At 34.7% G+C, this 22049-nt stretch overlaps 2 protein-coding genes across 7 annotated transcripts in view; one reads left to right on the forward strand and one right to left on the reverse strand.

Annotated features, from left to right (window-relative positions):
- GCA (grancalcin) overlaps positions 1–11905 on the forward strand; it is a 47709-nt gene extending 35804 nt beyond the window's left edge. For all 5 annotated transcript variants that reach the window (XM_027591045.2, XM_027591046.2, XM_027591047.2 and 2 more), the window contains 5 exons: positions 994–1037; positions 1320–1467; positions 3588–3701; positions 10275–10333; positions 11156–11905. In XM_027591045.2, coding sequence (XP_027446846.1) covers positions 994–1037; positions 1320–1467; positions 3588–3701; positions 10275–10333; positions 11156–11182 — 392 coding nt within the window. In that variant the 3' untranslated portion in view covers positions 11183–11905. The remainder of the gene's footprint in view (positions 1–993; positions 1038–1319; positions 1468–3587; positions 3702–10274; positions 10334–11155) is intronic.
- Positions 11906–12045: 140 nt separating this feature from the next.
- Positions 12046–22049, reverse strand: part of KCNH7 (potassium voltage-gated channel subfamily H member 7) — a 481606-nt gene continuing 471602 nt past the window's right edge. For both annotated transcript variants that reach the window (XM_027591038.2, XM_027591037.2), the window contains one exon: positions 12046–21676. In XM_027591038.2, the coding sequence (XP_027446839.1) occupies positions 21410–21676 (267 nt within the window). In that variant the 3' untranslated portion in view covers positions 12046–21409. The remainder of the gene's footprint in view (positions 21677–22049) is intronic.

A 22049-nucleotide genomic window follows, 5' to 3' on the forward strand; every position in this document is an offset into this window, starting at 1 on the left:
ATGAGGATTAGAAAAATTAAATTCTACCTAGTGAGTCTTCAGTTACAGTTCTATAGATATGAAAGTGTTAATATTTCCTATAAGCTAAGATTTTAATATAGTTTATATATTTTTTCTTCCTGCCTTTTCTCTCCCCCAAGGGAAAATAGCTGCTTCAGATCAGAAGCTCATATTTTTCTTACTTGATTGATTGTAGTAAACTAGCAAATGATTTCCCTATATCTAGGTTCATCCTACTTTACTCTAGTCTGTTCAGTGTAAGTGAATGTTTCTGGACTGGAAATTTTAGAACTCCCCCTCTGCTCCTTAAAATTCTTCAGTGACTTCCACTGGTCTAAAATTTAGGGTGGCATTCAAGACTTTTATGATCTGGCCCTCATCTGCCTTTCAGATGTCATCATAGGCCAGTCCTTCACCCCAAGCTTTAATCAAATCTCTAACTCCTTCAAGTTTTGTGATCTCAGTATATGTCAGACTTCTACTTAAAACCTACTTATCATTTGTGTTAGGAAAACTGAAGCTCTCCTTTCCCCTGTGACAGTAATTTTTTTTTTAAGATTTATTTATTTGTTTTGAGAGAGTGAGAATGAGAGAGAGAGAGAGTACATGAGAGAGGGGAGGGTTAGAGGGAGAAGCAGGCTCCTCGCTGAGCAGGGAGCCTGATGCGGGACTCGATCCCGGGACTCCAGGATCATGACCTGAACCGAAGGCAGTCGCTTAACCAACTGAGCCACCCAGGCGCCCTGTGACAGTAATTTTTAGTTATCCCCAAATCCCCTGACTAGATGTGAGTAGCTTGAAGTAGTAGTGATTTTTATTTTTATTTTTTATTTTTTTCACTATGGATGCCTAACATTTAAAGTTTGTTGATAAGGGGTGATTGTGTATTTTTGGCAATTTCTAAACATTTTGTTTTATGAAATAGAAATTGTCATAATTTTACATAGATAAAATTGGGCAAACTCCAATTCAAATAATAAATATGTTTTATAGCCTTCAGTTTGGAAACCTGCAGAATTATGATCGCCATGTTGGATGTATCCTTGAATAAAAATAGAAAATACTAGAATATGGAATAATTGCTTTCTGAATATAACCAAGCAATTGTTGGCTATAAATGGCCCCATAGTAAATTGGAGACTTTAAAAATACTTTGTAAGATCCTGTTTGAATTCCATTTTTATGCAGGAATCTATTCATATGCTAAATCTGGCTAAATTGCAGAAGCATACTAACAATTTTTTAGTCAGTGATTTACAGTTTTGAGTCAAGTAAATTCTCTTTGGTATCAAACTTATTTTTATTAATAAAACTATCAGAGAGATTACACAGGAAAAATGGGATTTAATGAATTCAAAGAACTTTGGGCAGCTCTCAATGCCTGGAAGCAAAACTTCATAACTATTGATCAAGACCAAAGTGGCACAGTGGAACATCATGAATTGAATCAAGCCATTGCTGCTATGGGTAAGAATATTAAAATTCTTTAGAATCTATCCAGATCGTCTTTGTTCTTTGATGAGATGAATCTCAATTGTTAAAATTTGTTAAGGAATATATTATTTCACCAGTTGTTGCCCAATTTAATTTCAAGATTGTAGATAAATTCTGACTGAAGACCTTTAACAAAATTATTTTATCTATGATTTTTCCAACAAATGATCTTTTATACATTCTGGTTGAGAAAATAATTTCTGAATTTCCTCTTGAGTATATTAAAATGTATTCCCCTAATTGTTGGTACTCACGATTTATATTATATCTTTTGTAACTTGGTATGATCTCTAATATTTATTTAGTTAGTTATTTATCTATTTTTACCAAATATTTTGAAATATAATTAATATGCATTATTATATTAGTTTCAGATGTACAACACTTCTATACATATCCATATCAGGTGTTCAGCCATTCTATATATTACTCAGTGTCCACCACAAATATATTCACCATCTGTCATCATACAGTGTATATTATGATCTTATTGGCTGTATTCCCTATGCTGTATTTTTCATCCCTGTGAGTTAATTTTTTTTAATTTTAATTTTTTAAAAAGATTATTTATTTGAGAGAGAGACAGAGAGCACGAGCAGGGTGGGGAGCAGCAGAGGGAGAGGGAGAAGCAGGCTCCCCGCCGAGCACAGAGCCCGAGATGGGACTTGATCCCAGGACCCTGGGATCATGACCCAAGCTGAAGGCAGATGCTTAACCAACTGAGCCACCCAGGTGCCCTGACTTAATTATTTTTTTTCTTTTTTTTTATTATGTTAATCACCATACATTGACTTAATTACTTTTTAACTGGAAGTTTATACTTCTTAATCTCCCCTCTGGCAACCATCAGTTTGTTCTCTGTATTTAAGAGTCTTTTTTTTGTTTGTCCCTTTTTTCTTTGTTTTGTTTCTTAAATTCCGTATATGAGTGAAATCATATGTCTTTCTCTGACTTATTTCACTTAGCATAATACCTTATATGGGTGCATCCATGTTGTTGCAAATGACAAAATCTCATTTTTTTCATGGCTGAGTAATACTTCATTGTATATATATACACCACATCTTTTTTAGCCATTTATCTGTTGATGGACACTTTGGTTGCTTCCATAATTTGGCTATTGTAAATAGTGCTGTAGTAAACAAAGGACTCCATATATCTTTTTGAATTAGTGTCTTCTTTTCTTTGGGTAAATATCCAGTAATGGAATTACTGGATCATAGGGTAATTCTATTTTTAATTTTTTGAGGAACCTCTCTACTGTTTCCACAGTGTCTGCACCCAGTTTACATTCCTGCCAACACTGCAGGAAGTTTTCTTTTTCTCCACATCCTCACCAATAATTGTTAGTCCTTGTCTTTTTGATTCTAGCCATTCTAACAGATGTAAGGGGGTTTCTCATTGTGGTTTTGATTTGAATTTCCCTGATGGTGAGTGATGTTGAGCATATTTTTGTGTGTCTTTTGGCCATCTGTTTGTCTTCTTTGGAAATATGTCTATTTGGGTCCTCTGCCCATATTTAATTGGAATATTTGGAGTTTTTGGTGTTGAAGATGTTAACTAGATTTATTGTAGTAATCATTTTGCAATATATACAACTATGGAATCATTATACATCTGAAACTAATTTTATATACCAATTATACCTCAATGAAAAATTAAAAAGAAAAAAAGGAAATACAGAATTTGATAGCAAAGATCACTAATAATCTTTGCTTTGATATTCTTTAAAGAACTACAAAATTACAAAAATGAAATATTGAAGAATTAAAATCTACAAAATACTCTAGATATTATTTAAAAATCAAAATATATTTTAAAAACACAAAAAGATCATTATTTGTTTTCTTAGCTTTGACTTTATTACAAAGCTAGAATTGTGATATTTATGTACCACTTAACCACCTTATTACTTTATTAGTAATAAAGCCTTTGATAAATTTCAATGTAAATATATTTTGTTTCTAGCATACAGTTTTATGGAATGAATTTTGGAAATTTATTTTATGATTATTTTTAAAGAAAATGCAATGTTGTGGTGTTCTTATGGTGTTTGGTTTTAGAAGTTTTAAAGTATAAATTCCTTTTTCTAGGTTATAGGTTGAGTCCTCAAACATTAACTGCTATTGTTAAACGGTACAGCAAGAATGGCCGAATCTTCTTTGATGATTATGTTGCTTGCTGTGTGAAGCTTCGAGCATTGACAGGTATTGATCATTTAAAAAAGGGTGCAGTATTATGTAGCTATGTATCCGAATAGTATCTCTCATTTTCTTCAACAAGCTTGTAATATTATGTATTTTTCACCTTTATTCACTGTTAAATCTAATCACTTTTAAGGCTTTAAAAATTTAGTAATATGAATAGTGAAAAATTGTTATAGCTCAGTTTTGGAAAGTTTTCTTCATGTCTCAGTTGCCCAAGTTATGAAATCACTTGATTTAATAGAGAATGAAGAGAGAGGGAAGAAGGCAGTGAAGTAGGAGAACCATACACTTGTCTCTTCCCACGAACACAGCTAGATAACTATCAAATCATCCTAAATACCCCAAAAACTGACCTGGAGATTGACAGAACAAACTCCACAACTAAAGGGAGAGAAGAGCCTCCATTGAAGAAGGTAGGAAGAGCAGAGATGTAGATTAGGGAAGAAATGGATCACGGGTGCTGCAGAGAGGAGGAAGCTGTGGTCATGGAGAAGGGCAAGAGAGAAAGGAACACCCAGGAATGCAAAGAACATTTCCCCAAAGCCACTGGCTTGGAAAATGGGAGGGGCTGAGTTTTGTGAATTCTTGCAATCACTGGGGCTTAAAACCTGGACTTTTAAAGGTTAGGGTGCTTGAGTAGGATAGAGCCCAGAGGACACTGCGCTTCTCCTGGAGAGAAGGCAGGCAAACAGCCAGGGGGCAGATAGCATGGAAATAATGATCTGAGGAATGCTTGGAGCACACGGGAGAGTATTCGCTCTTCTTAGAGCATGTCTCTGAGAGGCAGCCTTCAGGGAGACACCTCTCCAGGAACAAAGGAGCTGGCTGATGTCATTTCCCTCTCCTGCCCCTTAGCATAAACACAGAGCCCCCTGCCAGAAGCAGTGCAACACTGACATTGGCTGTCTAACTTATTTATACCAAACCTTACACCCCGGCACTCTGGCGGGACTGCCTTTCTCAGTCAAGCTTGCCTTAGTCCCAGTGTGGTGGGCTCTTGCCCCAGAAGACCAGCACAAGCCCCTGCCCACACCGTGTCTCCCAGTCAGAGAATTCTGCAGGGCCTCAGTTCTGGTGCAAGTGGTGTTAGGTCTGATTTCAGAAGCAGACCAGAGCACACCTAGTTAAAACTGGCCACAGTCTGGCCAAGGACCAAACACTGCCCACAGCAGATAAGTGGAGCCTCTGCAAACACCTAGCCTGAAGGACAGAGCAGCCAAAAGACAAGAGCAGAGCACATGCAGCACACACCAGAGACACTCCCTGAAGTGCCAGGCCCTGGGCACTACGTGATGACCTCTTCTTCATAAAGCAGTTACTTTCAGGAACAAGTGACATAACTGGCTTTTTGAACACATAGAAGAAAGCAGAGACTTACACAAAATGCCGAGATGGAAGAATTTATCTGCAATGAAAGAACAAGATAAGGCCACAGCCAGAGATCCCAGCAAAACAGATATAGGTAACATGCCTGATGGAGAATTTAAAGCAACAATCGTAAGGATACTCACTGGGCTTGAGAAAAGAATAGAAGACATCAGTGAGACCCTTACCACAGAGGTAAAAAAGCTAAGAAAGAATCAGAGATGAAGAATGCAGTAAATGAGATTGGAAACAGGCTTGATGCAATGAGCAGCAGGCTGGAAGAAGGAATGAATTGGTGACCTAGAAGACAAAATAATGAAGCTCAACAAAAGAGAGAAAGAAAAATTATGGAATATGAGAATAGACTTAGGGAACTCAGTGATTCCATCAAATAATAACATTTGTAATAGAGGCGTTCCAGAAGAAGAAGAGAGACAAAAGGGGGCAGAAAATTTATTTGGGGAAAAAAAAAAAAAAGCTGAAAACTTCCCTAACCTGGGGAAGGAAACAAACATCCAGATCCAGGAGGCACAAAGAACTCCCTTCAAAATCAACAAGAGCAGGCCACACCAAGACATACTGTAATTAAATTTGCAAAATATAAGTGATAGAGGAAAAAAATCTTAAAAAAAAAATGCCCTTAACTTAGAAGAGAAGACCCAAAGATTAGCTGGAGATTTATCAGCAGAAACTTGGCAGGCCAGAAGAGAGTGGCATGATTTATTCAAGGTGCTGAATGGGAAAAATCTGTAGCCAAGAATATTCTATCTAGCAAGGCTATCATTCAGAATAGAAGGAGTTTCCCAGACAAAAAAAAACTAAAGGAGTCTGTGACCACTAAACCAGCCCTGCAAGAATATTAAAGGGGACTCTTTGAGTGCAATGGAGAGACCAAAAGTGACAAAGACAAGAAAGGATCAGAGAAAATCTCCAGAAACAATGACAAAACAAGTAATAAAATGGTACTAAATACATATCTATCAGTAATTATTTTGAATGTAAATGGACTAAATGCTCCAATCAAAAGATATAGGGTGTCAGAATGGATAAAAAAATAAGACCCATCTATATGCTGCTTACAAGAGACTCATTTTAGACCTAAAGACAGCTGCAGATTGAAATTGAGGGGATGGAGAAATATTTATCACACAAATGGATGTCAAAAGAAAGGCAGAGTAGCAATACTTTCTATCAGGCAAACTAGACTTTAAAGCAAAGACTGTAACAAGAGATGAAGAAGGGCACTATATCATAATAAAAGGGACAATTCAATAAGAAGATCTATCAGTTGTAAATATTTATGTACCCAAATGAGAGTACCCAAATATATAAAACAATAACAAACATAAAGGAACTAATTGGTAATAATACAATAATAGCAGGGGACTTTCATGCCCCACTTACATCAATGGACAGCTCATCTAAGCAAAATAAACAAGGAAACAATTTCTTTGAATGACACACTGGACCAGATGACTTAATATATATTCAAAACATTCCATCCTAAAACAGCATTAATACACATTCTTTTCACTTGCCTATGGAACATTCTTCAGAATAGATCACATATTAGGTCACAAATCAGGCCTCAACAAATACCAAAAGATTGAAATCTTACCATACATCTTTTCTGACCACGACACTATGAAACTAGAAGTCAACCACAAGACAAAATTTGGAAAGACCATAAATACATGGAAGTTAAACAACATCGTACTAAACAATGAATGGGTCAACCAGGAAATAAAATAAGAAATGAAAAAATACAGGGACACAAATGAAAATGTAAACACAATGGTCCAAAACTTTGGGATGCAGCAATGTGATCCTAAACAGGAAGTAAATACCAGCCTACCTCAAGAAGCAAGAAAAATCTCAAATAAACAACCTAATCTTATACCTAAAGGAGCTAGAAGGAAAAAACAAAAAGACAACAAAAGGAACCTAAAGCCAGGAGAAGGAAGGAAATAATAAAGATTAGAGCAGAAATAAATGATATATAGAAACTAAAACATCAAATAACAGATCAATGAAGTCAGGAGCTCGTTCTTTGAAAACATTAATAAAATTGATAAGCCTCTAGCCAGACTTAAAAAGAACAGAGAAGGGACCCAAATAAATCACAAATGAGAGAGGAGAAATTTCGACCAACACCACAAAAATACAATTAGAAGATTATGAAAAATTATATGTCAACAAATTAGACAACCTGGAAGAAATGGACAAATTCCTAGACACATATAAGCTACTAAACTGAAACAGGAAGAAATAGAACACTTGAATAGACTGATAACCAGCAAAGAAATTGAATCTGTAATCAAAAAAGGCCCAATATAGCATAAGTCTAGGGTCAGATGGTTCCTAGGCAAATTCCACCAAATTTATTTATGTTGTTTTTTTTAAAGATCTTATTTATTAGAGAGAGAGCACACATGAGATGGGGGAGGGTCAGAGGGGGAAGCAGGGATCCCAATGTGGGACTCTATCCCGGGACTCCAGGGTCATGACCTGAGCCGAAGGCAGTCACTTAACCAACTGAACCACCCAGGCACCCCAGAATTCCACCAAGTTTAAAGAAGTGTTAAAACCTTTTCTTCTCAAACTATTCCAAAAAATAGAAAAGGAAGAAAAACTTTTAAACTTATTTTATGAGGCCAGCAGTACCCTAATACCAAAACCAGATAAAGACTTCTCAAAAAAGAGAACTACAGGTGATATCTCTGATGAACATGGACACAAAAATTCTCCATAAAATATTAGCAAACCGAATCCAATAGCACATTAAAAGAATCATTCACTATGATCAAGTGGGATTTATTCCTGGATTGCAGGGGTAGTTCATTATTTGCAAATCAATCATCATGATACACCACATTAATAAAAGAAAGGATAAGAACCATGTGATCATTTCAATAGATGTAGAAAAAGCATTTGACAAAGGACAATATCCATTTATGATTAAAAAAAACGCTCAACAAAGGAGTTTTAGAGGGAACATACCTCAACATGATAAAGGTCATATATGAATAAGACCCACAGCTAATACCATCCTCAATGAGGAAAAACTGAGAGCTTTTCCTCTATGGTCAGGAACAAGACAGGGATGTCTACTCTCACCACTCTTATTTAACATAGTACTGGAAGTTCTAGCAAGCAGACGACAAAAAGTAATAAAAGGCAACCAGATCAGCAAGGAAGAAGTCAAACTTTCACTATTTGCAGATGACATGATACTTTATATAGAAAACCTGAAAGACCACCAAAAAATTGCTAGAACTGATACACAAATTCAGTGAAGTCATAGGATACAAAAACCAATGTACAGAAATCTGTTGCATTTCTACATACCAATAATGAAGCAGCAGAAAGAGAAATTAAGGAATCAATCCCATTTACAATTGCAGCAAAAACATTCCATGTTCATGGATTGAGAGAACAGATATTGTTAAAATGTCTATACTACCCGAAGCAGTCTGCACATTAAATGCAATCAGTATCAAAATATCAGGAATATTTTTCACAGAGTTAGAACAATCCTAAAATTTGTATGGAACCACAAAAGACTTTGAATAGCCAAAGCAACCTTGAAAAAGCAGAGCAAAGCTGGAGGGATCACAATTCCAGACTTCATGTTATATTACAAAGCTGTAGTAATCAAAACAGTATAGTGCTGGCACAAAAACAGACACATAGATCAGTGGAACAGAATAGAAAACCCAAAAGTGAACCCACAACTATGTGGTCAGTTAATCTTCTGACAAAGCAGGAAAGAATATCCAATGGGAAAAAACAAATGGTGTTGGGAAAACTGGACAGCAACATGCAAAAGAATGAAACTGGACCACTTTTTTACACCATACACAAAATAAATTCAAAATGGATTAAAGACCTAAATGTGAGACATGAAACCATAAAAATCCTAGAGAAGAAGGCAGTAACCTCTTTGACCTCAGCCGTAGCAACTTTTTTCTGGATAGGTCTTCTGAGGCAAGGGAAACAAAAGCAAAAATAAACTGTTGGGACTTCATCAAAATAAAATGCTTCTGCACAGTGATGTAAACAATCAACAAAACTAAAAGGCAGCCTACAGGATGGGAGAAGATATTTGCAAATGACATATTTGATAAAGAGTTCCTATCCAAAATACATAAAGAACTTATAAAATTCAACACCCAAAAAACAAATAATCCAATTAAAAAGTGAGCAGAAGACATGAATAGACATTTTTGCAAAGAAGACGTCCAGATGGCTAACAGACACATGAAAAGATGCTCCACAGCACTGATTATCAGGGAAATACAGATCAAAACTACAATGTGAGAAGCACCTCACACCTGTCAGAATGGCTTAAAAACAACACAAGAAACAAAAGGTGTTGGTGAGGATGTGGAGAAAGGGGAACCTTCTTGCCCTGTTGGTGGGAATGCAAACTGGTACAGCCACTGTAGAAAACAGTATGAAAGTTCCTCAAAAAGTTAAAAATAGAACTACTTTGCCATCCTGCAATTGGACTACTAGGTATTTAGCCAGATACCAAAATACTAACTCAAAGGGATACATACACCCCATGTTTATAACAGCATTATCTATAATAGCCAAATTATGGAAACAGCCCAAGGATCTATCAGTTGACAAATGGATGAAGAAGATGTGAGATATATATATATATATATATATATATATATATATATATATATATATATATCCCCAATGGAATATTACTCAGCCATAAAAAAAGGATGAAATCTTGCCATTTGCAAATACATGGATGGAGCTAGAGAGTATTAAGCTAGTGAAATAAGTCAGAGAAAGACAAATGCCATATGATTTCACTCATGTGAAATTTAAGAAACAAAACAAATGTGCAAAGGGAAAAAGTGAGGGAGAGAACGAGGCAAACCAAGAAACAGACTTTTAACTATAGAGAACAAACTGATGGTTACCAGAGGGGAGGTAGGTGGGGGGAATGGGGGAAATAGGTGGTGGGGGGGATTAAGAAACGCACTTGTTGTGATGAGCACTGGGTGATGTATGGAATTGTTAAATCATGATATTGTACCCCCAAAACTAATATTGCACTATATGTTAACTAATTTAAATAAAAACTTAAACTTCTGAGTATGAAATTAGTCATTTTTTTAGTACTTAGGGACACCAAGTATTTGAAACTATATATTTAAATTTTTAATATTTTTTGTTTGTTTAAAGATTTCTTTAGGAGAAGAGACCACTTGCAACAAGGGGTTGTGAATTTTGTATATGACGATGTGAGTATTCTGATATTTACACTGTGTTCTAGATGTGTTCAGTTGTCAAAAAATTTAAGTGATCTCTGGTATCAGTACTGGGATTAATATGTTTTATAGACCATATTCTTTTTCTGTTTTTTTCAGCTAAATGCAAATATGATTTGGTATTTGTACAAATACCAACTTGACTTTATATTAAACATAAAGATACTTCTAAATTTCATGACATGTTTTTGGCAGTTTATCTTTCAAGTCATTTTTTTTTAAAGATTTTATTTATTTATTTGTCAGAGAGAGAACACAAGCAGGGGGAATGGTGGGCAGAGGGAGAAGCAGGCTCCCCGCTGAGCAGGGAGCCCTCTGCGGGACTCAATCCCAGGAACGTGGGATCATGACCTGAGCTGAAGGCAGACTCCTAACTACTGAGCCACCCAGGCATCCCATCTTTCAAATCATTTTTAAGGGCAAAACTACCACTATTTTTATAAAGAGTAGTTTACTCTTGGTGATATTAAGAGAGGAAATTTTCATATATGACAGATTAGGACACTGTTCATTTCTCATTTCAAATGGTTGCAATTAGCATCATCCCATTTTTTTAATTGAATCTATAGGAAAATTATATTTCACATGTACATCAATGTTTCGGGGTTTTTGTTTTGTTTTTGTTATATGGAAGTTAGAGGGTTAGCATTTCCCTACTGGTACATCCCGGTTTACATTACAAGCCTTGGAAACATTTAAAACTTCCCCTTTTGTGAAAATGCTTTTATGGAGTATAATTAATCAAAAACAAAAACATTTTATTGTTACCAGCTGATAATTTTGCTTATGTATTAGTTTTTGCAGGGTACTATGGCAATTTGAATGTCTAGAATTTGAAAGCTGAAGAAACACTGTGAATTTTTTTACCTGGAAGAAATGAACTGGACTACTTTGAATTTGAAGCTTTGGGGACTTTTCTGTGTTTCTCCCTGTTAAACCTGTTCCCTTTCTATGTGTTTTTACTTTATTGCATAGTTCAAAGCAATAAAAGAAGTGCTTTTGTATTTGGAATATTAATTGCTTTTAGAAAAGTTATCACTTAACAGGTATCTGTATGGTATCATAAAATATTGGTATATGATGAATTGATATAAATACCTTTTAACATTAATTTTTAACATTGTTAACCCAGAAGAATGTACTTACAAGAGAATATATAAGAATCCAAATAATGAAAGTCTAGATAAAGCTAATGTATACTTACCAGAAGGTTACAAGTTATACTTTGAAATTTTGTTTGTAGTCATTGGTTGTGAAGGGGAGCTAGAGGGAGAAGCCTGGATTTTGTGCCATATTTGTAGGAGAGTTTATTCCTTGATCACATAATTCAAGAACATAAACTCACTGGTCTTTGTCTATGAAGAGAGAAAGTTCCTAAAATCTATGTGACATCACCTTAGGTGCACCATAAATTAACCTATAGAAATGAGGCTACAGGAGGCATTTTTTTCCCCTTTGTTTTTGTCAGTGAATATTTTTTTTCAATATGCTTTTTTGTCTTCTGTGGAAAAAAAGTTCTTAATAAACACACCCTTTGTGACTGTACTTTTTTTCATTAGTGACAACATAGCCTAAAATGGCATCTTCCTTTTAAATCTAGACTTTCTGGAAGTGATACATATTTTTAATGAAATGTCAACATTTCAGTGTATTCTGTGAAGCTAAATTGTTTTATATATATAATGCCAGCTGTTTACAAAATTAAAAAATCAAGTAATCTACCACTTTGCTTAAATGTTCAGAAATTTTAAGTTTGACTTTCTCAACATTAGCTGCGGGTTTACCACTGGCATTGGTAAACTGGTAAGTCGTTGAGCGCAGGTGTGTAATGTGGGGGGTACTGACCACAGTAGGCACCATGGCCTGTTTCTGTGGCATTACTGTGGAAAGTTGCAAAGTCGTCATCAAATCCTTAGCATTTAAGATCCCTGGTGTGAGCTGTTGTAATTAATCCAGCCGCTTTCCTGGCAAACGTTCTGTGTTTCTTAGTGAAGATTTAAAAAAACATGTATTTTTCTTATACTTTAACTAAAGGTCTTCCAGCTTAAAATGTGAGTACAAGTTGACATGATTTCAGTATGACTGGTGACCAAATTAATTATGCTTTTTATAAAATTCTGTGTTTCTTAAAGGGTGGAGGGTGAATGGCAGTATCTTGAAAGAAAACTTTTTATAAGCTAAGAGAATTTTAAATCAACTTTTACTTTTAACAGTCCTGGAAAGGAAGTATTGGATAGTCATTTTGACATTATAATTTTATATAATTAGCTGTCATTTGGTCAGCAGTGTAAAATGTGTGATGAAATAATCCATATACTCTTGTCCTCTGGTTGTTTTTTTCCATGAACATATATTTGATAATGTGAGAGGATGTTAACTGAGCCATTAAAAAAAAATACAGGATTCTAATTAGAAGTCTTGTTGGGAAAAACTAAGGTAAACACACTCATATCATTCATGTTGAATAAGGGTGCTAATATGACTCAGCAGCCTGGGATCCTAACAGCCAGTTTACAGGTAATCTAGTCACTGTACTGTTCTGAGGTCTGTTCTAGTTTTTCTTTACTTGGAGGCTACTGGTTGAGGCAAAACTTTAAAAATGACGTATGGTATTCTTCATACAAAGTTCTGCCAGGTGACACTTTGTATTGGAACTCTTCATGTGATTCTCTAGCTCACCCTCTTCCAAAGGCGTTCTTAGGAATTTTGGTCGTGGGAGATCTGTGAAGGGGTTTCGATGAGCAAATGTATTGGGGAAATTTTCACCCTTTTCAGGGAGCTTGAGAAGCCTAAGGTACATAAAATCCTGTTTACTTTTATTTGATCCAGTTTTCCCAAACTTTTTTGACCACAGAACCCCTTTCTCTAGCAAAGCTGATTTTCCATGCCAATCCAACTTACTTGTCAGACAGTTCTTTGGCACTTTCCATTAAACAGATAATCTTACCAGACGTTAGCCATTGAGAATATTTTACTTGGATTTTTATACTGAAATGCAATTCACTTTTTGATAATAATTGATCAAGATAATTGATGTAAGCAGACATCCATTACTAACATAAAAATTAAATAGTGGATGATGAACAATGACTGGAATATGAACAGAATGTGGTAGTTTGTACTGTTAACTCACACCCAGTTTTCTTGTAATGATGTAAATTATTGAATAATGTACACTCTTAACATCTAAGTGCTTTTATTTATACAGTAAACATGTTTCCATGTCATTTTGAGAATTTTTTAATAAACATTCAAATAGCTTGCTGTAAAGTTTTGTATCATACAAAATCTGTTACATATATGAGATGCTTCAGTTCAAATAACAGTGCAGTAATTCACCTCTACCTATTAACACTGCCAAATGATTAAATGTCAGGTATTGCACTTCTATTTTGAGTGGCAGTTTGCACATTTTAAATTACATCAAGGGGAAATCAATACTATATGAATCTTAATTTGGTCCACTTTAAGTGTAATTTCAAGGACTGTGCTCATGTGATCTATTTAAGCATGCATTCAGAAACAAAAAATAATTTAAAAATGTCAAATGATATGTTTATTTCCAGAAAAGGTATTCACCCTGGAAGGAAGTAAAATTTATTAATGTAGTTTAAAGTCTGTGCAATTTAAAAAATGAGAAAAAAATCAGTTTGTGATTATTTAAGTAAAATATACAGATCAAGTTCACTTGTACTGTTATGGCATTACTAAACTGGACAAACTAAATACTATTGTCAGAAATGTGCTTCTCTTTTGTCCTTTTATGTTTGACAGATTCATAGATGATAGTTTTCTCTATTAGTCGCAGTTTTCTGGGAACTTAGTAGGAGTACATTTGTGGAAGTCTGGTAATTATATTTAGTGAGTAAAGATCCAAGATTTCTTTCAGGTTATCTTTTTTTTTTTCTCTTAAACTTTAAAATGCAACCATGGGTGTTTTATTACTTTGAAACTTGTGTTTAAAAACCACATTTTTTTTGGTCTTATAGCACTTTGAAATAAATGTACAATGCTAAGCTGTCATCTAAGAGTATGTCTAGACTTTATAATAAAATCAGATGATACAAAGAGAAAAACCAAATATTGAGAACTTCTGTTATAGTGATGAATGCAGAGAGGATTTTAAACGAATACCGTTTAGGTAATTTGTAGTCTAGAATAAGGTTATAACATCATATATGTCCATATATTAAGTTAAACTTTTTCCTGTAATTTAGAATACTGAGCACAAAACTACTTTCCAGCAAGACACTAGGATACTTATGAAAAATTTCTGTCTGACTCACTATCAACTCATTATTTGGATGCTGGGAAATCTGTGCTTTTAATTGTTTCTTGCCATGTCTTTTTCTGCTTGTTTTAAAAAACGTATTTTACTGGCATATGAAGGAAAGAGACTTATATTACTTAACATTCCTTTTATCCAGGTAGCTTGGTAATATACAGCTTTGTGTATTATTTTGCGAGCATTCAGAACTCAAGTGTGCTTCTGTGTATGTGAATATATAGCAAGTAGACATTGGCAGCACTCCTACATTACTATGATGTGCCATACAGTTGGGGGGGGGAGGAGGATCCTTCCCTATGAGCTACTTGTATTTCCAGGTGTACCCCTTCCACAACATCAGAGATGCTGGCCATCTGGAAAGCTTACAGGCAATGAGAATTGGGCTCTGTCATCCTTCAATAGCTATATTCAGAGACAAATAGGCCAGGAGTTAGTACCTTCTTCTGATACATTGTATGTGTGTGTGTGTGTGGGGGGGGGGTGTCCCAGCCTTTTCCCTTAAGCATGACAATATAAATATATACATGCAGTTATTGGCATTTTTGCTGGCTGTATTTAATCACATTTTATCTTGCTGTGATCACTGAAATTTCAAAGGTAACCTGAACAGGTATGAATGTTCCAGAAACACTAAATAAAGATCCATATTCTTTTGAAAATGATAGGCCATTTTAAAAAAAATTAGGATTAGCCAAACTTTTGGATGCATATGTAATTTCCCAGAGCTATCTAAATACGTCACCCCCAAATTTATCTTATGGCAAGAGATTTTAAGTTTTTAAATAATTAGCTTATTTGTACTTTGATTCTCATTTTCTAATCAGCCTCACTTAAAGATACCAGTACATTGCTTTCTGATTATCTATATTTGATTGGGTTTTTCATTTATTATATAGGGAAATGTTCTCTTGGCTTTTTAAACCTTAAGAAATGGATGGTGAGGAATCTAAGCCACTAAATGGACCAAATAGTCTTTAGCTTAGAAAATGCCATATTGTGACCAACAAATTTTATTGAAAAGATACCCTGAAGATAGTTGGATTTTTTTTTCTTAAATAATAGATAATGATTCTGGGGGGGAAATTAAGTGCATATGAAACTTAGGCAAATGAAAATAATGTAATCTGGATATTTCCATTCTTGATGAAAAAAAAAATGAACCATGAACACATGATACAGAATTCATGTCCCATGTAATTTGAAGCCCGCTTAATTATCAGAAACCATAAGTAATGAAACAATAAATGTTTCAGTAAATTACCATTATGTTCTTGCTAGCCAATAATAAGTGAAGTGTTTTTATGTTTCTTTAATTTTAGATTTAATGCTTTTTACCACTCAGTCCAGTTTACTGGTGTCCCAGTGGAACTCAGTAAAACTGTAGCAGCACTGTTACAATTATGTGATTTCATGAAATACATCAGCACCACCATGCCTGTATCTAGCACTATGCCTAGTAAAATGTTGGAAATAGTTGGCTTCTCTAATAAAAGTATTCTAACTAGCTAATGAGATTTACTTTCTTTTTCCCCAAAATAATTTCTTTTACAAATTCTTGAATTTTCATGTATAAATAGATCAGAAATTATATGCTTCATTCTTAAATTATGTATATATACTATATTTTCAATACAACTTGTACACTTTTAGCTACCAAAAATTTGCAACCATTTTTACATGAAATTTACATTTTTCTTATTTACAGTTATTTGTAGAAGGTTATTGCAAAACTAGTTGTGCAAGTAGATTACACTGTCAATACCACATACCAATCTTTGAAGAAAATATTTGCTAAAAAATAAATATTTCTGCACAGAGTATTTCAAAAGCATCATGATTTCATGCTACATTATGTGCATAAAGACTAGGAAAAAGTATGTGTTTTGTTTAGATTGTTTTTTTACGTTTAAAGCATTCCAAGTTACTTACTACTTAACCAATGTGAGTGAGCTTCTTTGTATCGGATGACCGACATTTTCAAGTGATTACACACATTATTTTTTGAAATGTACTATTTAACTGGCAAACATTCTGATGTACATTTTCCTATCAAAATCATAGAATGCAAATTTTAGCTAAAAAGAGGTAATGTGTCTTTTGTTAAAGTCTGTAGGTGCCTAGGAGATGAGAACTAGGGATTCCTCAGTATTTTTATTATTTTTTTTTAATATTTGGGAAAAAGTGTAGCATATAATTTCAACGCTGTAATTATAGAGGCATTTTGAAGACACTATGGAGGAGGTAATTATAAGATTACTGATCCTTGAATTTTACTCCTAAATAAGGATGATGGAATGGTGTGGAATTTTCTTACATGTATTCAAAATACTTAATACATACTTAATATATGTATATAATGTATATAGTGACAGTACAAAAAAAGATATGGTTTAAATACTAACAGGTTCGATTATTTTCAATTTAAAAGCAATACACACAAGGGAAGTACCAAAAATAAAGGTTAAACATATAGTGCTTTAAAACCATAAGTGTACCAAATTATGTTGTATCTTTTAAATTAACTAATGGAAGTCACAAACGTCATGACTACAATTTAGGAATTCAACTTAGTTTTGACATTAGCTCTTCAAGAGTAACCATGTTAATTTTGCCACTTCTCATAAAAAAAGTATTTTATTGAGAGCATTTCTATAATACTTGCTACTCTCATTTAAAAGTTTGATTATGACTGGTAGAACAATGAAATTGGTCAATTGATTGTATGGTTCTGTGTTCTTAACATTGCATTCCTATCAATGTTTTGTCCGTCTATTCATAATAATAATGTATTAGTTTTAGATGACTTCTTGTTAGTCGTCTCTCTCAACCTCCACTTAATAGTTTATATAAATAAGCTTTGTGATACTTTCTTTTCATGTCATCAATTATTAATAATTCATGTCTTCCTGTGAATTTTCTTTTCTGTATTGCATATTCCTAGAGCAAAGTGTATTTGTACCACAGAACATGTAATGAATTATCCTAAGCTCAGTCACTGATCAACCACAACAAGGAATATTTTATAAAGTATTTTAAAACATCTTCTTAGTTTTTAAAATGTTCACTTCCTTGTAAGTTAAGTGGAAGCCAGAGAATATCGCTTTGAACGAGAACACTTAGGAAGTGAGGAGGGAGGTGAAGCCATTGCCTACGTAGAAGACAACTGCAATGCAAATACATAATGCTATGGGTGTTGGACAAATCCTGGGATGCTACGACAGGACGCTTCCCTCGCACTGGGGATCTACTCTGACTACAGGGATCTTTGAGAGCCCTGTGAGAATCACGGTAGACGTTTTTGTTACAGAGTGGAAATGCTGTCAGTGTTGGGTAGGGGAAAGAACCATGGAAGGTTTTCAGAAGACCTAGGTCGTGCTATAGTGTTTCCACCGGAATGACACTGTATTGTGATGATGCACAAGGCACCTAAGGAGCTTACCAGTTACATGGTGCTTTATGGCTTATGAAGCCCTTCCACATATATACTTCAGAGGCTCCTCAAGACCCCTCAGGATATTTAAGACGGTGCCTCTACAGTTTGGGCTCCTGGGGCTCACTGAGGGTTTGTCTTGAAAGTAAGTGCAGCAGGTAGGATTTTAATTCAGGTTTACCACACCAAGTCTTTGCCTTTTCTACCACTGAACACTGGACTGTGTCTGTTTAACATATCTGTGCATGATGGAGTGGGCCTAGATGCCTGCAAAGAACCACAACTATAAATTCTATTTTCTGAAAAAATAGTGTTATTTCAAAAGCGTATTTCAAAAATGCATTTTCAAATATCCATGTGGGAACTATATTGTGGATCTAAAGAGGGGCTTCCCTGGAGAGCCGGTCTTTACAGCCCATGTTCTACTTGTACCCCATTCAACAGATCACCTTACATACCTGTCATTTAACATTGACTTGGGGTAGATAGGTTTGTAACAATGACATTCATACTCTCACTTTTATTATTATAAATAAGTATTACTTTAAAGCTATAAACCTAATAGTGCAAAACACAATTAGAGAAAACAATAGCTACACTTGCCGTTTCTGAATCAAAAACTTCAGTCTTGGTAACGGCTCTTTAGCTGGAGACATAGCACATTATGTAGAAGCTAAATTGTGGAAAATTGTTTTCCTGATTGTTTTTGATATGTTCTTAGGTGAAAAAAAATCTAGAGTTTTGGGGGCACCTACTATGTGCCAGGCACTTTACTCTACGTTATCTCATTTCTTAAGCTTCTTTGAGGCAGGTACCATTATCTCATTTTTACAAATTCAGGAAAGGACTCAGGGATGTTAATTAAATTGGTCAGGGTCACACAGCTATTAATGAAAGAACTCATCCTGAGGCCCATCTACCTTGATGATTCTCAAAGTTTTAACCATTGAGCCTCTGACATTTCTGCCTAACTAACCACATCTTTATATTGTTCAGGTTCTTGTTAAGCTGATATCCTGTAAGAGGGGACTTTCTTAATCCTGTCCAATTCTCCGAGACTTAGATTATAATATCAAGTGATTTTTTTATGTCAAGGAATTCAAAGGAAGACAGTTTGTGTTATGCTAGAATTTAAACAAGCGGGATGCTGGTACACTATTCCCCATCTTCCCATTCCTTCATGCTCAGTTTTTATAAAGACATATAGAAGCTTTATGTGGAAGGCTGAATTTTACGCATGTCATACCAGTGTTTATAAAGACATATAGAAGCTTTATGTGGAAGGCTGAATTTTACGCATGTCATACCAGTGTTGCAGCTGAAGCATTCACTAACCCAACAGATCTAAATGCCTCACCTGCCAAATCCTCACTCCCTACAAATCATGTACGGTCTCTGGTAAATTCATTCTGAATTTCCCTGAAGCTGAGGCTGGCAATCCTTATGAAATTTGTTGCGGCTGCAAAAATGTGCCTAAATATGGACATAAAATCCCTAAATAGTCCTCTGAATCAAAGTTAGCCATTTCTTCCCCCTGCTAGGCACCCATAAATGTTTGCTGAATGAAGAAAGGACAGCATCATTTAGTCCCGAAATTTGTATCTGCATTAACACCAAATGGTTTGAGAAGCTAGTTGAACTTGTTCGGTTTTTTATTGAATGGACTGGTCATTTTGCCATATGTACTTGTTTTATTTTTTTCAAACACTTAGCAGGGATATGAATTTGCTCATGACTACAGATTGCCTCCCACACATGTAATCATTTAAAAATATATAGGGAGCAACTTAAGGTCACTTTAATCATATTTTAAATAGTGCAATAGCTTTGTAAATTTAAATGAATTGCTTGTATTTGAAACTAATAGTGTCAAAGGTAAGGGTAAGTCAATAGATTACATTTCTATCCTGGAGGGATAGAAATTAATCCATTTAATAATGTGCACGGATATATTATTTCTTTAAAAATACATGTGAGTATAAGAATCATTAAAGAATGAAGAACTTGCAGAAATTTCAAAATTTTGTTCAGAAGGAAAGGGTATAATGGATCAGTCCCTAATAAGTTTAAAATTGTACTCAAATGAATTGAGAAATAAAACGACTAAAAATTAATCAGATTCTTAACTTGCAATTTTTTTCCGTATCCTGATTTTTATGAGAGGCATATGCTCCTCCCTCCAAAAAAATCTAACAGTTAAGGATATTAAAATATATTCCATTGTATGTTCTGATATTCTGGGGTCCATATATATTCGGCCCAATCCATAAATTATACATTTTCATTTAATCTTTGATTAGGAAATGTGTTTGACTAACTGAACGAAACTGAAATGTTACTGCTGGTGTGTTCATTTCCTTTACAGGCAGGTAAAAACACATTGTTTTTCCACAGCTGGGATAAGAAAACCATGGAACAACATATACTTAATGGAAGCTAGTTTTGCCATGCACATCCACTAAGTTGCACATTTTTTAAAAAGAACTCTGTGCGTCCACTCTTTTGATCCAGTTCAGGATTGCCCTAAAATATGAATCAGAGGAAAGCTCTGGATATCAGCTTGTGTCAGTCATGCTTAAGACTCCCTCCTCCCTCAAAAAAAAGAAAGAAAAATGAGAAAAAACTTGTTTCTAAATGTTCAAGGAAATGTGCCAGTGAGAAATATTTTAGGTAGTTTGTAAATGAAGTTAGAGACAGAATTTTAAATAGAAAGGCCTTTTTGTCCTCATTAAAGCTGGCCTATATTCATGTATTTGGAGATGGCTCCCTACACGATCAGAGATTTAGAACTTTTTTAGAACTTTTTTTTTTCCGGTGTGGTGAAATGATTGTAATTAACTATAAACATCTCAATACAGAAGGGTATCTATCTGTTCTCAAAATGACTAAGTTCCCTTTCTCCTCCTGGAACTTCCATGAGTTGAGGATCACCTGATTTGCATCCATGAACAATGTTATTCCTTGGTTTCTTACTTGCTTGGAAGGCATTTTCATAACAAAATACTGGGGTAGTAAAAGTAGTAAGTAGGAGTCTCCATGCAAGAGAAATTGGAGTTTCCTAACATGCACATGATTTAAAAAATAATAATAATAAGATGCCTTGAGATGCTGGCAGTTTTAACATTTGGAACAAAAGAGTTCATATGTATATTTACATCCTAATTGCTCAGTTTTACCTTACAAGCTTCAATTTAGGAAAATATACAGTACTTTTGCATATAATGGTACCTTATGAGCCCCTGAGTCAAGTAGAGAGGATTTAAATACAAAAAAAAGGAAAACAGCCATTAAAAGCACTTACATTGTATGTGGAGTAAATAGTACAAAATGATTATTTCCCCGGAAGACCAGGATCAGAAACATGCCTATGAAGACCCAAGATTCCTACAGTGCTTAGGGATGAATCTGTCAAAGAAGGATGCCTAATTGGATGAAGGTAAGTTTTTCTTTGCCGTGGGTGAAGCTCTAAAGAGAGATCACTGTCTTGTTTTAAAAGTGAAGTCAAGTTGTCTTCGGAAGCTGTGTTCAGATGCACCCCACTTGAGAGGGATTCTTTGGATTTAAGTTTAGATTTTTCAAGGTCTAGAAATTCAGGACACTGAGAGAAAGATAAGAAAACATTTTTTTTATAATTTGGACAGATTTCTAAAATTATACTCATGAAAACTAAATACATTTTATTTCCCCATTAATCTACATTTGATTAGTGATATTAACGAAACTTTCCTTCCCAAAGATGGGTCAAGGCATTGGGGGATGGGCATCAATTTGTCCTAAACAACCATTCTAAGAACTTTAATTTTACTCTGAAGCCAGATCAGAGTCTTCTTAAAAAATAAACACACACACACACACACACACACACACACATACACACACACACATTATTTAACATTGAGTTTTCCAGATGAGTTTTAATTCAAAAATAAATTAATTTTAATTAGAGACAACTGGAATCAGAAACATGAGTC

The sequence above is a fragment of the Zalophus californianus genome, chromosome 3 (assembly GCF_009762305.2).
Source record: "Zalophus californianus isolate mZalCal1 chromosome 3, mZalCal1.pri.v2, whole genome shotgun sequence".
Lineage (NCBI taxonomy): Eukaryota > Metazoa > Chordata > Mammalia > Carnivora > Otariidae > Zalophus > Zalophus californianus.